We start from the raw sequence: 18098 nt of genomic DNA on the forward strand, positions 1-18098 counted from the left end.
AAAAAGAACTGAATAGAACTTGTCTTCTCTGTTGAATTGGGCTGGATAGTATGAACCTTCAGAACACTGGGAACTGCATTGGCTGCCTTCAAAATAGAAAAATCACAACATTACTTAACATTAACAAAATAATTACATCCTATTACATTGTTTTAAGGAAACCAAGCAGGCACTGTTTAGGAGTCAGTTGCTGAGTTTATCAGTAGAATTGTATATATTTTAGTGGGGCAAGAGGGAAGTGGATTATGGTCAAAAGAGGGACTGTCTGTCCTAAAGAGGGTAAAGAATCACTTTATGAAATTAAGTACCAACTTTACATTGACTTTTCATTGCAGAAATTTATACCAACGCAAGTTGTTTTTCTATACATTGCCATTTAGAGACACATCAGATTGAGATGTAGCATATGAAATAGTCAACATTGCCATTTGACAGAGACAAACAATGAAGATTTGGAGACCTAAGTAATATTAATTTACCCACAGACACCTGAAGGCACCTCTGCAGACTTTCAAAGGCTAAGGGGTATATTTACTAAACTGGGGGTTGAAAAAGTGGAGATGTTGCCTATAGCAACCAATCAGATTCTAGCTGTCATTTTGTAGAATGCACTAAATAAATGAAAGCTAGGATCTGATTGGTTGCTATAGGCAACATCTCCACTTTTCCAAACCCGCAGTTTAGTAAATCTAGCCCTAAGACAGAAAGGGCATTTCAGTCCAGAAGAGACAAAGAGCCTGAATCATTAAGGAAAGTAAGGCAAAAAAGTAGATGTTCTCTGGGACAAACCATGTTAATCAATGCAAGGCGTGCAAATTAATTTATTATTTTGCACATCAGTTAAATACTGGCTGTTTTTTCATCTAGCACACAAATACGTAATAGCTTTATTTGTACACTGAAATTCAAAGTTGATCTAGGACATGCCCTACCCCAAATATAAATCTGTCCACACATTTTACATTTACCTCCCTCCTTCAATACAACATGGTTTTGCCCAGATACAAAGTTACTCCTTTTCTATGCTTTACTCTCCTTAATGACTCAGGCCCAAAGTCTCTTAAATAATAATTATATTGTTACATTTAAATAATATTATTTATATATGTTGTGCCTTATGACAATACTATCAGTAGTTGGTGTATTAGAAATTAGGTTGCTTGTACTGTATTTTTCAATTCATGAAATGAACATGGACTGTTTAGGGGAATGTGAAAGAAAAATTATAACTAGTTTTGAGTGATTAGATGTGAGATCATGTCTCGTCACTCAGTACACCAAACTAAAACACACACACACACACACATATATCTTGATGAAATTACCATATTCACACCATCATTTGCTTGTGGTAGCACAGAAAGGGTTATATTGACAAACAAGAAGAAAATTATGCTTTTGCTACCTTTTTAGGCAGTTAAAAAAACAACATAGCTGCTTCACTTTGCCCAACGTGCCAACGTTTACATTTGTACTATCTCCTCGGTTCTGTTTTCTAATAAATATTTGCTTTTCATGGAATCGTAATAAAAGTTAAAGTTTAACAAGAGAGTCACGGAACCAAAATTGTTTGCTGAACCTCAATGCAGAGAACACAGAATCTGCGTTTGAGATTGGTGATTCAGAATTAGTGTTAATGTCATGCTGATAGGCACGTCTGCCAGCCCTGGTAATGGCTTTATAGTGTTTGCCCATGAAATTGAACTGTTAAAATGTAACACACCTACGATAAATGTGCAATGTAATGCAGGCCTTTCAGCTAAAAATGGGCTAGCCCAGGCAGGACTAGGTAGTGATGCAAGAGACAACGTAAAGATAGGGAAGTACAAGGATGCCGTGTGTTTAAGGAAATGACTCACAGATAGCAATTATACACACTTCAATGCATCAATGCTGCTTAAGCTAATGTGAAATTTTGAGTATAAAAATTTGTAAAAATAAATAGTATTTTTGTGATGCTCTCATAGTTTAGATAAAAGTGCATATCTTAAATACTAACTTAATTTATAATAACAAAAGAGCAGATAATGGTGTTGCTGATGCTCTTCAACAGTGAACTTCCCATTTTGTTTAATGAAAAGAGGAGGAGCATCAACACCACCACTGACTGAATGTAAAGAAGAGCAGAGCTGGACTTGTTGAAGACCTCTGGAACCCCAGCAGAGATTGACGCACCCCAGGCCATTGAAACTTCTGGTTTATTGCTTAAAATGTCAAACATCTTCCAATCTTAAATACTGTGCTTTAAAACACGAACACTCTACACTTTGGTGAGAGCATTTTATTCAAATTGCTGTTTATATAAAATCTGCCCTCTCTTGGGCAGATTTGCTCCAGCCCATGCAGTGTGAGGTACCAGTTTAACTCACCTTACTACTCGGTCTTTCAGACTTTACTATGTTCATTCCCAGGACGGCTAATTTTGCGGGATTTTCTGCTATGCAAGCTAGGGAGAAACATGTCTGGGAGACCATGTAGTCACTCTGATCAAAATGCTCTTTTACAAGCAAATGGGATAATACACAAAAAGCAACGTAATAAAACAAAGAATAATATCATATGGCACATAAATCTTAAGGTCACATTCAGCCAGAATGAGAAGGTCTGTTCCAAATATGTAATAGGGTGAATATTCAGCTTAACACTTTTGGAGATCTCTCTCATCTCTACATGGAATGTACCAATCAAGAAATTGTAGAGGTTACACATACATGTAAATACTGCACTTGCTACTTGTGCACAGAATCATTCTTACATAGGTACTATGAGTAAAATGGCATGAGGCTTCACCATCGAGCTACCTCTAAACCCCATGGTACCTTCCCATCCTATTTCTCCTATTTCTTTACCTTCCATGCTTTCTCATAATTGTTCCTATTGTCTTAGTCAAGCATTCATTAAGAGTAATTCTAATTTGTATGTAAAGAATATATTAAAATTAAACCTTTTTTTTTTTTTTTTAAATCTCAGAATGTTATGTGTCTCGTGGCAGTGAATGGGTGAGAAAAAAAAAGGTCATTCCCAGCTGTGATTTTGCTTCTTTAGTGATGCCAGGTCAAGAACTGAGTCTCTATATACACACACATTCAACTGTAAACTTCCTGTGTAGTCCAAGCAGCTGTGCAATACACGCATTTCTGCTGAGGAACACAAGCATGAACACTGCAAATAACTATTACTTGGTTAAATGTCTTCTATGTACTTTGCTCTGCATGTAATGGAAATATTCTTTGTGGCAGGTCATTAGTAGTGTTAATCCCGTATGGCCTAGTCACTAGGTTCCCAAACTGTGCGGGTGCCGCGGCGCTGTCACAGGGGTGCCGTGGACAGGAAGAAGAGGAAGGAAAAAGAAAAACAACTACTTACCAATCCGGCGGCGCCCGGGACCCAGCATCCTCCTCCTTCCTCGTTTCTCATTCTCACGCCCGGCATTCAATGAGAAACGAGGAAGGAGGAGGATGCTGGGTCCCGGGCGCCGCCGGATTGGTAAGTAGTTGTTTTTTTCTTCCTGTCCACGGCGGGGGCACAGCGAGGGGCAGATGCTGAGGGGACAGAGTGGGCAGAGGCTGAGGGGACAGAGCGGGCAGAGGCTGAGGGGACAGAGCGGGCAGAGGCTGAGGGCACAGCGAGGGGCAGAGGCTGAGGGGACAGAGCGGGCAGAGGCTGAGGGCACAGCGAGAGGCAGAGGCTGAGGGCACAGCGAGGGGCAGAGGCTGAGGGGACAGAGCGGGCAGAGGCTGAGGGCACAGCGAGGGGCAGAGGCTGAGGGCACAGCGAGGGGCAAAGGCTGAGGGGACAGAGTGGGCAGAGGCTGAGGGCACAGCAAGGGGCAGAGGCTGAGGGCACAGCGAGGGGCAGAGGCTGAGGGGACAGAGCAGGCAGAGGCTGAGGGCACAGCGAGGGGCAGAGGCTGAGGGCACAGCGAGGGGCAGAGGCTAAGGGGACAGAGCGGGCAGAGGCTGAAGGCACAGCGAGGGGCAGATGCTGAGGGCACAGCGAGGGGCAGAGGCTGAGGGGACAGAGTGGGCAGAGGCTGAGGGCACAGCGAGGGGCAGAGGCTGAGGGCACAGCGAGGGGCAGAGGCTGAAGGCAAAGCGAGGGGCAGAGGCTGAGGGGACAGAGCGGGCAGAGGCTGAGGGGACAGCGAGGGGCAGAGGCTGAAGGGACAGAGCAGGCAGAGGCTGAGGGCACAGCGAGGGGCAGAGGCTGAGGGGGCAGAGCGGGCAGATGCTGAGGGCACAGCAAGGGGCAGAGGCTGAGGGCACAGCGAGGGGCAGAGTCTGAGGGGACAGAGCGGGCAGAGGCTGAGGGCACAGCGAGGGGCAGAGGCTGAGGGCACAGCAAGGGGCAGAGGCTGAGGGGGCAGAGGCTGAGGGCACAGCGAGGGGCAGATGCTGAGGGGACAGAGCGGGCAGAGGCTGAGGGGACAGAGCGGGCAGAGGCTGAGGGCACAGTAAGGGGCAGAGGCTGAGGGGACAGAGCGGGCAGATGCTGAGGGGACAGAGCGGGAAGAGGGGACAGAGGGTGCAGAGCATGGGGGCACAGAGTGTGTGTGGATGTAGGGGGCACGGAGTGTGTGGATGAGTGTGTGGATGCAGGGGACACTGAGTGTGTGGATGCAGGGAGCACGGTGTGTGTGTGGATGCAGGGAGCACGGTGTGTGTGGATGCAGAGGGCACGGTGTGTGTGGATGCAGGGAGCACGGTGTGTGTGTGGATGCAGGGGGCACGGTGTGTGTGGATGTAGGGGGGCACGGTGTGTGTGGATGCAGGGAGCACGGTGTGTGTGTGGATGCAGGGGGCACGGTGTGTGTGGATGTAGGGGGGCACGGTGTGTGTGGATGCAGGGGGGTACGGTGTGTGTGGATGCAGGGGGGTACGGTGTGTGTGGATGCAGGGAGCACGGTGTGTGTGTGGATGCAGGGGGCACGGTGTGTGTGTGGATGCAGGGAGCACGGTGTGTGTGTGGATGCAGGGGGCACGGTGTGTGTGTGGATGCAGGGGGCACGGTGTGTGTGGATGCAGGGGGGTACGGTGTGTGTGGATGCAGGGAGCACGGTGTGTGTGTGGATGCAGGGGGCACGGTGTGTGTGTGGATGCAGGGAGCACGGTGTGTGTGTGGATGCAGGGGGCACGGTGTGTGTGTGGATGCAGGGGGCACGGTGTGTGTGGATGCAGGGGGCACGGTGTGTGTGGATGCAGGGGGCACGGTGTGTGTGGATGCAGGGGGGTACGGTGTGTGTGGATGCAGGGGGGTACGGTGTGTGTGGATGCAGGGGGCACGGTGTGTGTGGATGCAGGGGGCACGGTGTGTGTGGATGTAGGGGGCACGGTGTGTGTGGATGCAGGGGGGTACGGTGTGTGTGGATGCAGGGGGGTACGGTGTGTGTGGATGCAGGGGGGTACGGTGTGTGTGGATGCAGGGGGGCACGGTGTGTGTGGATGCAGGGGGGCATGGTGTGTGTGGATGCAGGGGGCACTGAGTGTGTGGATGCAGGGGGCACAGAGTGTGTTAGCTGTAAATTATTCTTTGACAGAAATATAATTGAAAAAAATATACATAAATAAATTCTTTTCCCTTGGATTTATGTGTATTATTTTTGTATACAACTAAATAAGTATTTCTGTTCTGACCTAAATATTTATTACGTCTTTTTGACTACTTATAAAACAGGACTGCTCGGTAATTATTTTGGAGGGGTGCCTTGAAAATTTTTTGGAGTCTCTAAGGGTGCAGCGAACTGCAGAAGTTTGGGAACCACTGGCCTAGTGCTGTCTCTTTCAGGCACGGACAAATCACACTCTTGTAACCACAGACTGCAGTACAGGTGCTGAATGCCACTTTTTTACCAGCTTACAACTACCAGGCCTATTTATTAATAAACAGCGATAGGACTGATAGCCTATGGCTGCTTACCGCAAAGATTGAGAAACTCATATCGCCACAATTTACAAGAGTTAACTTACCGCTTCGCCAACCGCCAACCTGCGCATGTATGACCCATCTTAACGGTTCATACCTGGGCTGTGGAACAGGAATCCCAGACTTGGGCTACCAGTTCCACTTGTTAAAAAGAAAAAAAATCTAAATATATATTTTTTTTTTAAATGACTTTGCCAGAATCCTGATTAGAAAAATATTAAAGAGATAAAGCTGGAGAAGAAAGTTCTGTGGTTGTACTTGTTAAGTAAGCCTTGAATTTTGCTTGAGAAACCCAACTGGATCTACATGAAGATAACGGTGCCCACAGCTCGCTATTTCCACCTCTGTAGGAAGGAGTCCTAAGTGACATTGGGCTTTTCTCCCATTGATAAATACACCCCAGAGTACCTATATTTGAAAAACTGTGAAAATACATGGATGCTATTATTTACATTTAATTGTCATTTTATTATATGCAGTCCCATTGACTTACCACATAGCATACAGGTAACCCCAGGTTAAGAAACATTGCTCATTGTGGACCTCATTTAGAGTTACGAGCAAAGAAAAAAAAAAGTAATATATTTGCCCCTGGACAGACAATGATAAATACAAGGGGTTCAATGCATTTATTTATGTTTTTGCATGCAGGAAAAATACTGGTTTGCTTTTGCATGTAGCTTTATTTTTACACTGTGAGCAAGGCCATGCCCCTCCAAACGCTAAAGCTGTCCACATATTTAAAATCCCACATACACCTAGGGGTATATTTACTAAACTGCGGGTTTGAAAAATTGGAGATGTTGCCTATAGCAACCAATCAGATTGTAGTTATTATTTATTTAGTAAATTTTACAAAATGACAGCTAGAATCTGATTGGTTGCTATAGGGAACATTTCCACTTTTATAAATGAGGCCCTGTGTGAGGTAGATTGCAGGATGGGCACTCTAACTTCTGTGATCTTTAAGCCAATGGAATGTATTACTTTCTATAAAATTCTGGTAATCTGAAAAAGAAGGAATCTCTTCCTAAAATGGGGTCATACTTTCATACTTGTTACATCCTTTTATGGGTTAGTGCTGTTACATCTAGGAATGATATTGAAGTTACATTTGGTAAAGTTGTATAGATGGAAGAGGAAGATTAAATAATCCTCCTGTATATCAACTGCAGCTTTATTAGTTGAGAGCAAACTGACAGAACAGTGGCAGAACAGCCTCTGCAGGGGATTGGGCCCAGAGGTGAGGTGAAAGTATGCACAGTCTGTAATTGCCTGAGGAAAGCTGGGCTACACAATAATGTTGCAAAGTAGCTGGTGGAAATAAAGTTACTTCTCTACATGACCTCCTTGACACTTCATTAATTTACTATATGGATTATATATATATATATATATATATATATATATATATATATATATATATATCTATCGTACACCACTTATATACACTAGTATCAACAAGTGAACAAGTGTTCAGTACAATGATCTTGGATAACAACTCACTATGCAGGCAAACTGCTCCAATGGAGATATCTTATATTAATAATGCATTGACTGTTGTCATGCCTCTAATCCAATTACTGTTTCATTCTGTTTAACACTTAAAGATCGCTCTGTCAAGTCACGTAAAGGAAAGAGCTGGCTGCCTGAATAATTGAAGGCTCTACACCCTGTGCCCTCAAGTCAGCTGCAGGTTTTGCTTTGCACACTAAAGACTTCTTACATGGTGAGCCAAGCAAAACAAGAAATATGTTCACTCACTGTTTACTTAATCATATCTTGGAGCCTATTTAACATTGGTTGGCAGTGTGCTCAGTATGTATAGATCTATATCACCACTGATCACAGCTATACAGAAAGTTTTACCACTACTATCTAAAAATACTCGCCAGGCAATCCTTGGCGGGAAAAAATTTCTGCAATGAAACGGTTGTTTTGTTGTGAAAGGGGCAGTTGCCATAGAACTGACAAAGTCAGCATGCGCTGATGTTTCATCATGCATACGCAGTAAAGTCAACTGTGGCTTATGGTGCATGCAGCCAGCTAAGAGGATCTTACGGTAAGTAACGCCATCCTGAGATGATGTTAGGTTTTGAGTGCTACAGGCAGTCAAAGGCTAACCTAATATAGAATAAGAGAAGTGGAAATGAGTCAAAAGAAGTAGTACTGGGGCAGCATCATTCAGTTACAATCTCTCAATATATGAAAAGTAGGAACAGTTTATGAGTATGTATCAGTAGTCTATATGTAAAATCTGAATATATTCAGCCTATTGAAGCATGAGGAAGTAAGATTACCTACTCTGCTAAATGTGTGAGTCTGGAGAACATTCTTTCACTTCAAAAGACTAATTTATTGTGCTAGAAATGTGAAATTGGAACCAGTTACATAGCTGATGAGCTGTTACTGTCAATGGTTTCACTGCCTTCAGGTCTTCTTTTAGAAACCAAAAAAATCCAATATTTTTTTCTTATCAGGTCAAATCTTACTACGTATTCAATCAACACATTCCAGTACTGTTAATATTAATGGTTGGTTTCTTGACAAGGAAGTTTCTAAGTATTGAGAGCCATCTCGAAAGTATTGTGCATTCCTATCTATGCACATGTACAAATAAAAATTGTTCTGAGCTGTTGCAGAAGTCAATAATATTATTTTTCTATTTAAGCTATCAATGTTGTAAAACCTCCAACATAGGTCCAGGGTTGGAGCTGATTAAACATTGATTGATTAGTGGCAGTGGCTTAGGAGATTATTATTATTGTTTTTATGAACATTTATTTATATAGCGCCAGCATACTTTGTAGCGCATTATGTCGGGTAGAAAACACATTAAAAAAAAAAGGCTGCATATTGACTGACAGGCAAAGCAGTAAGAGGGCCCTGCTCGCAAGCTTACAATCTATAGGGCAATAGGAGATTGATACATCAGAATAAGTGCCACTTATTGCATATTGTTCCAGCCAGATAGCAATAGGAAAAATGTTCTTAATAGGGCTATGTAGGCAATCAGTGTGGTGGCTGATATAGCGGAGTAGCAGTTTTGCAAGAAAAATTTGTCTCGCCGCCGCATTCAAGATAGATTGTAGATCTGAAAGTCTGATTTGGGAAAATAAGAAAGGAATTGCAATAGTCAATGTAACAGATTATGAGTACAAATATTAAAGTTTTTGCAGTATCTTGTGTGAGATATGTGCTTATTCTGGAAATGTTTTGTAGATGTAGGTAACAGAATATGGCTACAAAATGTTCCTGGATGAGTCAAGGATGACACCTAGTCAGCGAGCTTTAGAGGTACGGTTTATTTTTGTGTTGTCCACAGATATAGAGATATCAGGTAGGCAGCTTCTGTTGACTGGTGGGAATATTGTTAACTTTTACATTTTTGAAAAATTGAGTTTGAGGTGGCAAGAGGACATCCAGGATGAAATGCGAGAGAGACATTCTGTGACACTGGCCAACTAAGATGGAGAGAGATCTGGAAAGGATAGATATATTTGGGTACCATCCGTGTAGAGATGATACTGAAATCCAAGAGAGCATATTACTTTTCCAAGTGAAGTGATAAAGACTGAGAATGGTAGAGAGCCTAGCACCAAGCCTTGCAGTACTGCAACTGATAGAGAAAGCAGAGAGGAGGTGGATTCAGAGAAATGAACACTAAAGGAGCGGTTTGATAATTAAGAGGAGAACCAGGATAGGTCATTGTCTTAAAGGCCAAGTGAATGCAGTGTTTGTGTAAGAAGAGAGTGTTCAACTGTGTCAAATGCAGCAGAGAGAACCAGTGGTAATAGGCTTTAGATTTAGCAATGTTCAAATCATTGACAACCTTAGTCAGTGCAGTCTCTATAGAATGTTGGAAACAAAAGCCTAACTGAGAAAAGGAAGCCTGTGAGGCAAATGTAAGTGAGCCACTCAAGAAGCTTGAAGGGGCATGGGAGTATGAAGATAGGACAGTAATCTGCTAGAGAGTGTGGGTCAGAATTAGTTTTTTTCAGAGTAGGAGTCATTACCACATGCTTGAGGGAAATATACTAGTGGAAACAGAAAGATACAGATGTTCATTGAGGCTGGGATGAGCACAAGAGACAGCACATGACTGATTTGTGAGGAGCTAGGTCAAATGAACAGGCAGTAGAGTGAGAGTTTGCACTTTGTCTTCCTTTGTGGGATCAAATGAAGAGAAGGTCCTACAGCGTTCAAGGGATTAACTGAGCAGGTTGGTGTTGGGGACAAGGATACCATTTCATTTTCAAATGTTGTCAATATGCTCCTGAAAGTAGGAAGCAAGATCTTGGACAGTGATGGTTGTCAGAGGGTTTGTAGTAGGAGGACAGAGAGAGGATTAAAAACACTTGGGATTAGAAGTCTCAGTAGAGATGAGCGATTGGAAAGGTGTTTATTTTGCAGTATCAAGGAGTAGTAGATAGCAGTGTGTTTGAGGACGTCATGCCATGTACAAGACTTACACCAGTAACGTTCTGCTCTGTGAGAGAAGGTATGGCGTTTAAAAGAAGTAGTCTCCTTGTCTGATTCCAGGTCTGTAGGTGAGGGTGAAGTGGAGGTCACTAAGTGTTATTTTAAATCTGGTGTGTTTGTGCTTATTTATATTTTCTCTGGTGCACTACAGGTCACAGTGGTTTCCACTTTACAAACAAAAGGGGTTTAAGGTTTGAGTGACTAGCCTGCTAGGTTTTATTGTTGAACCAGCTTAATCCATATCAGTCATTATGGGTGTCTGTTATTTATCCTTAAAGAGCAACGAAACCCACAAGGATAGTATATGATGGACGCAAAAGCCATTCACCATACAAATTAGATTAAATGAAATAGAATTTTTATGAAATAAATAAAGGTGTTACCAATGTCAAATTAAAATTCACTAATTACATAATTAGAGAACTTGTATTTACATTTCATTATTCTCTTACAGTGTGCATTGGAACCGAGAACAAGTTCACTCTGCTAGGGTCAGTGGAAGAGCACTACAACAGTATGAAGAGAATGTACAATGGCTGTGAGATTGTGCTTGGAAATCTGGAAATCACCTACCTACCATTGAATAATGACACTTCTTTCCTAAAGGTACAATATTTAAATAAGATTAGAATAATTTAGCACTTAATGTATTGGCTCCTTGTGCCTGGCCTAGTTCTAGGCTATATGCTTACTCACCTCTTTGAATGTGTATCATATGCTGGGGAGCCAAGAGGTGGAAGGCCAGGTATCCCTCCCTTGGCATTAGGAGTGGGTAAAATGACTGTGTGGATCAATAGCTTCCTATTGTTCCATGCAGTCATACCCCTTCTATTCTGCATGTGCAGCACCAGCTTTTCCCAAAGCTGCGCACACATCCTAGGAGGGCCCCAAATAGCATGACACCTGTTCACCGCTGTTCTACCATGCAGAGCAGCAGTGGTCATAATCTCCCCCAACTCTCTCACCGATCGAGACAAAGCTGTTCCAATCGTGATGGTGGGACAGAGCCCTCAAATCATGACTGTCCTTCCTAAATCGTGACAGTTAGGAGGTACAATTAGTGTGTGAAGGTATTTACCAAGCACAAAATGTCCAATATGCATTGCAGACTTAGGTTTGAACCATGGCACGCAAAAAAGACATATATTTTACACCAGCTCTGAACTGGCAGGGGGAATGTCCTAAGAGTGGTGAGTAAACATGCACCTTGATGTACGCTGGGTGGACCATCCAGGTGTATCAGTGCAAAGCCAAGACATTTTGTGGCCCTATGTGTACACAGTTGATTTCACCTCATCTGACCACTGCTGTTCTCAGGGCCGGTGCTAGTATGTTTGGTGTCCAATGATATTTAGCACATAGGGTAGTAGTACAGTATATATATGACATACATAAACCTATGACACTCGGCACATAGGGTCCCGGTATAGAGCTGGATATGTAGTTAGATAAGGAGACCACACACTCAATTGAAAGAGCAGTGTCTGGCTTGTGTGGGTACGCATTGGTTGAGTAGGTTTATTCTCCCCTTCATATTCTGATCCTCCCGGGCCATTCCCCCAGAAGGGGTCTCCTGATTGACACTGTAGCTACCCAGCGATAAGGAAGGCAGACACTTCAGTAACAGCTCCCTGAATTTCTGGGCAGGACTCTACCAGCGGCTCAGCCGATTAGTTATTAACACTCAAGAAACCTACAGCCCAGTCTCCCCAAGCTCTGATACACGAACCATCCAATAGCGCACATGAGAGGAGCACTGGACAGGGGAAAAAAATTTTTTTTACTGGTGCCAGTGAAACAAACGTGAAAGGCAGGCAGAGTGGTGCTCCTCCCGGGATGGTGATCCCCCCATACTTACCCAACTTACCGCATTCCGCCAGCCTTGGCTGTGCTTGTCCTGTGATGATCCAATATAAGTGTAGAGGATTATTTATCCCTTTCTGTTGAATGGAGGCTCTGCCCTATGCATTCTCTTGTTAAGGCTTCCGAATACTCTGTTTATCATCAAAATCCACGATTTCAAGCTTCATATGTGCTATCCTGCTTGTTTAGATGAAAGTGAAACACACCAGTAATTTCATTAATAGCAAATAGATAATTTGTTAACACATAAAAAGCATATAGCAGTAACCCACAATGCCTAGTTCATATAGTAGTTTTACAAAGAACTCCTGCTCACCTAGAAGGGTCCGATGTTTTCCCCTCGTTTAGAGATGCTCATTACTGTGACTTCACACTAGCACTAGCAGTGCATTATTTTGAATCACATCATCATCATTTATTTATATAACGCCACTAATTCCGCAGCGCTGTACAGAGAACTCACTCACAACAGTCCCTGCCCCATTGGGGCTTACAGTCTAAATTCCCTAGTACACACACAGACTAGGGTCAATTTGTTATCAGCCAATTTACAGTGCTCCTGACCCAGTAGTGGTAAGAAACCGTACCTGCTACTAATTAGAGCAACTATAAAAATATCACTCTGTGAAGTTCTCCCTTAAAGATGTAGACGGGAGGCTTACCAACATACGATCAAGCTTATTATCAAAACTTCAAGCGCAAATGCAGATACCGAAATTGTTAAATAAAGTCAGGGTTGGACTATGTCGACTGTAATAAATGAATAATATATTGTAGTCTACAGTAGTGCAGCATAATTATATGTAGTTCAAAATCAGTAGTGAGATACCAGAACTATGTGCAAAATAAGTGATGCACACCAATTGTTACTCATAATAGTATGTAGTAGAATAAATACTAAATTTCACTTACTATAGCAGAGCCATCCCTACCCTCTACCCACTGCTACTCACCTGACTTGTAAGTCATTGGGGCATATTCAATTGCGCGCAATTACCAAAAGCTCGCAGCTCATAATAACGGTAATAGTTTTAACCCGGTGGTACTTCGGGGGGAATCCCCCCCCATTGTGTCATGTTTATCTTGCACTCTTCCTACTATGCAGCCATCCATAATATGGTGGTGACCAACAAATGTTGTAGTGACCTACAAAGTAAATAAAACAAATTGCCCCTAATAAGTCTCTCTATGATATGAAGCAAAGATCTGTATTAATAAACTTGAATAATAGTGAAACTTGTGTAAAATATATTATGCATATCTCTTCCATAGACCAATCACATCATATACGTTAGTTTCATTTCTTTGTTGGCGATTTGGTTACAATGTTAAAACAGTGGTTGTCTATACACAGTATGTAAGTGCATACTATAATGAAACAATTGGAAGTATTTTGAACCAATTGGAAGTACTTTGAGTGTGTCCAATTTATCAATATGGAATGTTTCCTATGTATTATAACTAATAATTATACATAATTCTAAATAAATAAACTAATAATTTTTGGATTCCAGGGCATTCAAGAAGTGGGAGGTTATGTTCTCATTGCTTTTAATATGGTTAAGACTATCCCCCTGGAAAACCTTCGGATCATCCGGGGGAACTCGCTGTATAGAAAAGCTGCTCTTGCCATTTTGTCTAATTTTGATGAAAGCAATAAAAAGCACGCACTGGAGGAGCTGCCCATGAGACAATTACAAGGTATGAAGTAAGATTGTAATTACTATATAATAGACAGGTACTTTTATAAAGAACACAGAAGTTTGACTTCACTATTCTGATTACCTTAATGAGTATGTTTTATCTAATACTTGAGCATTCATAATAAATACTATTCACTGATTTTCTCCATTACATACATACATGGACATACTTGAATACTAACAATTATAATACATTTTGGATAGCTCACTAAGGGGCCTATTTATGAAAAAGTCATGCCGGGACAGTTCAGTCCTTAGGAGGCTGCCCTGACGATGACTTTGCTGAACTAACAACTTCTGACCTGAAGTCTTGACTGTAAAGTTTTTGTTCTCCATAAAATACATTTATCATAATGTTCTTAATGTCTGCTGTACATAAAATGCATTTTTACAGTTGCTCCTAATTGCAAACACATGTTATAGCTTGCATATGTGACTGTCATCACTATCAATCTCCACTTACACCTGCCCTGTAGCTGGTACAAGTGATACGACAGAAAAACACGTACCTTAGAGATGATGAAGGCTTGATTAATGCGCTCGAGCTTGTACACCATTACTGTATATTGAGTACGTGCTTACGCCCATTCCCCTCCCAGTTGAAATCGTAGCCTGCCAGAAGTGTCATTTGCGCTCAAAGATGAATTGCGTACACTTGCGTATAGTTAATTTCTGGGCATGCACAGAGCAATTTAATGCAAAATACATGACGTATTATCATTTACGTTCCTTAATGAATCAGGCCCATCATGTGGAATCAATAAGCATGTAATTCAGTTTGTGTCTGTCTTGTGAAGACAGCTGTCTACACTTTGTCACTTGCTTTAGATGGTCTTATATAATTATTGCTCCTTGGTGTCTAGTATAAAAATATATTAAATAGTACATTGCATTTCACTTGACAGTTCTTTAAATTGTATAGTTCCACCCTACAGGAATATTACTAGAGTGCCCAATGGTATCTTACCTAGGAAGAGCATAATCCTTTAAAGCCAATATTTCCCTATAGCTTGTATTGAGCAGATTTGCATTGTGTATTATTATGCAGTTAGATAGTGTTGGTATATCTATTTTATATGTTTATCCAAATCAGTAAATATATGTCTTAAGTAAATGGGTGCTTTTTCTTTTTACAGAAATCCTCCATGGTGGAGTTAACATAACACAGAATCCCAGACTTTGCAACTTAGATACAATCAAGTGGAAAGACATTGTTCACTCAGACCATGTCATTAGTGTTGACATGAAACCTCGTCCACACTGTACGTATTTATAGTGTAGAAGTATACAGCTCATGTTCCAACTTTTTGAATGATTTCTCCACTAATGTGCAGTTTCCACCCGCATCTGGTAGCCCTAGTCCATGTCCAGGCCCAGATTTATGGTTTAGAGTAGCAGACGACTGATCAAGTTACAGCCAAAGGATTGTTATTCAATCTCTCTCTCTCCTTTCTTTCTATTTTTCTGACAAGCATATTTCTTGCCAGAGAGACAATGATCACTGCCATTTCCCATTAAAATATCACCTGGCCAGGACTGGTAAGGTTTAACCCAGAGGGGGAACTAGTGAGCTGTGGACCCCAGTGCAGGGAAGTGGGGAGGACTTCACCTGCTGCACCAATGCTAGTTCCGCCACAGGTTTAACCAATTCGCTGGTCCAGTCTTGGTGGATATGCAAATGCGTAACATAGCTAGCCGGTTCACTAATGTACAGTGGAACTAAAAGCCCAGACTTGTGCTTTCAGTACCACTAATAAAAATAATAATTATAATAAAATAAAAAGTTAAAAAATAGATACAAATATTGAAAAAATATATACATATTTTGAAACAAGTGAAAAAAAATGTTTATTCAAATAACAAACCTTTTTTTCATTCATTTTTTTCTATTATTGCATCCTCAGAAGGCAGTGCTTATGACAGCTAGTATTGGCACTAATTTTGTGTGTGTGTGGTTTTTTTTGGGGGGGGGGGGGGTCAATTTTTTCCCCTAATATTTATGTATTTTAACACAATTGCATGGTCACCTTCAACAGCACATAACTTGCACCAAGGTGGAAGCAGCTGCAACAGATATGCCACCAAATAGATAGCCATAGGTCAGGTAAATAAAAAGGGGTTCGTGGAGGAGTTAGGACTCCGCCGGGGCTCTCAGAGCAGCCCTGACATGCAAAATTGCAGCATTAGCATTGCTGTAGTTTGTGATGCATATTGATTGTCACCGCGCTTTCTCAATAAATGGACCCCTAAATGCCTTCCTCTATTGTGTGCGGGCAACAAGTACAGTTTTCGGTTGTTTTATTCATACAGAAAACACACAAAGTGCTCTTAACAACTGTCCATTAAAATTGCAGGTCCTAAATGCGACGCGAGTGCTTGCAATGAATCATGTTGGGGTGCTGGGCCAGAAAACTGTCAGATTCGTAAGTATATTCCTACAGAGTTTAATGTCTATATTGTTGTCTATATGTTTTTTTTCCTTTTGTGCAAATCCAAACAGTAAACATTTAACAATGGTTTCAAATAGGGCTGAATCAATTCCATGTATATATTTTTTACATGTTGGATGCAGTGGGGGATGGCACCATAGAGAATCAAGTAGTGAGTGGAAGAAATATGGAGCGGTGAGAGAAAGGGGCGAGTGGGGAGGTTGTACACATGGGTCTGAGTCTTAATGGCTTTGTTTGGTTGTAGCATATGTGCATTCTACACTCTGTAGGTAGGAAGTTTGTAGAAATGAAGGATAATAAGCTCCTGCCACCTACAGATAACAGTAGCAGCCATTTTGTTGATAGAGACAAAGTTTGAGAGTATTCAGTCTCATCATTCACAAACACGGTGGCTAAGTGGTTAGCACTTCTGTCTTACAGCACTGGGGTCATGAGTTCAATTCCCGACCATGGCCTTATCTGCGTGGAGTTTTTATGTTCTCCCTGTGTTTGCGTGGGTTTCCTCCGGGTGCTCCGGTTTCTTCCCACACTCCAAAAACATACTGGTATGTTTATTGGCTGCTAATTGCAAATTGACCCTAGTCTGTGTGTCTGACTGTGTGTGAGTATGTTAGGGAGTTTAAACTGCAAGCTCCAATGGAGCGGGGACTGATGTGAGTGAGTTCTCTGTACATTACTGCGGAATTAGTGGCGCTATATAAATAGATGATGATGATGATGATGAACCAGTGACATTGCCGAGACATGGGACACTTTAGAGCAGATACAACTAGCAATGGGGTCCTGTAGGTACCTCGCAAGATGTGTCTCTGTTGGATGTTTATGGCAATAATCTTTGCCCATATTTGCTTGTATCTTGTAGAGGTGCGTGTAAACATGAGCAATGTTTTCTGTACTGGAGTTGCCGGAAATGTTCTCAGAAACACAGTACGCTAGGTTCCTAAGGGACCAAGTGACTCTTGTGTCATTAATACCTAGTAAATCAATAGATTCAATAATAGTGCAACCCAGAAAATGGCTGCGTTCACTGTGTGTAGTGGACAAATTCACTTTATTGTCCATTTCGCTTCTTTTTGTACACAGCTGATTTACATTTATATTATTATTCCTTATGTTCAATACATTATATTAAATAATATTTTAAAGCTCAATTTCTCATCATGAATAACACTTCCCAGCTTCATCTTCTGTAATTTAACAGTGTAACTCATGTTATCATCTTTATTTCAGTTTCAAAACTGAACTGTGCCCAGCAATGTTCCGGCCGATGCAGGGGACCGATGCCCAGCGATTGCTGTCACGCTCAGTGTGCCGCAGGCTGCACAGGACCCAAAGAAAAAGATTGCCTGGTAATGCCCATAGCTTATGAAACCTTGTAAACAGAAACACAAACTACAAGTTGATCCATGAACATAAATGTAAATAAAAAAGTGTATATATATATATATATATATATATATATATATATATATATATATATATAATACACACACATTGTGCCACAGGGGGTGGTTTGCCATAGGCCTCTAAGTGAGGAATTGCCTGCAAGGCAAGGCGGAGCCGGAGTTACACATTTGTATAGCAGTGCACCTAGTTTGATGATACACAGATGGGAGGACATATGTGTGACAAAATAATAGTGTAGAGTGTGATTTAATTTGCATAGTTTGAAGTGGTT

The 18098-nt window shown here is 41.8% G+C and overlaps 1 protein-coding gene across 2 annotated transcripts in view; it reads left to right on the forward strand.

The window, feature by feature from the left end:
* EGFR (epidermal growth factor receptor) overlaps nt 1-18098 on the forward strand; it is a 199332-nt gene that overhangs the window by 116501 nt on the left and 64733 nt on the right. For both annotated transcript variants that reach the window (XM_075212522.1, XM_075212523.1), the window contains exons 2-6: nt 10859-11010; nt 13782-13968; nt 15107-15232; nt 16325-16393; nt 17651-17769. In XM_075212522.1, the coding sequence (XP_075068623.1) occupies nt 10859-11010; nt 13782-13968; nt 15107-15232; nt 16325-16393; nt 17651-17769 (653 nt within the window). The remainder of the gene's footprint in view (nt 1-10858; nt 11011-13781; nt 13969-15106; nt 15233-16324; nt 16394-17650; nt 17770-18098) is intronic.

This window comes from Mixophyes fleayi, chromosome 5 (genome assembly GCF_038048845.1).
Source record: "Mixophyes fleayi isolate aMixFle1 chromosome 5, aMixFle1.hap1, whole genome shotgun sequence".
Classification (NCBI taxonomy): Eukaryota; Metazoa; Chordata; class Amphibia; order Anura; family Limnodynastidae; genus Mixophyes; species Mixophyes fleayi.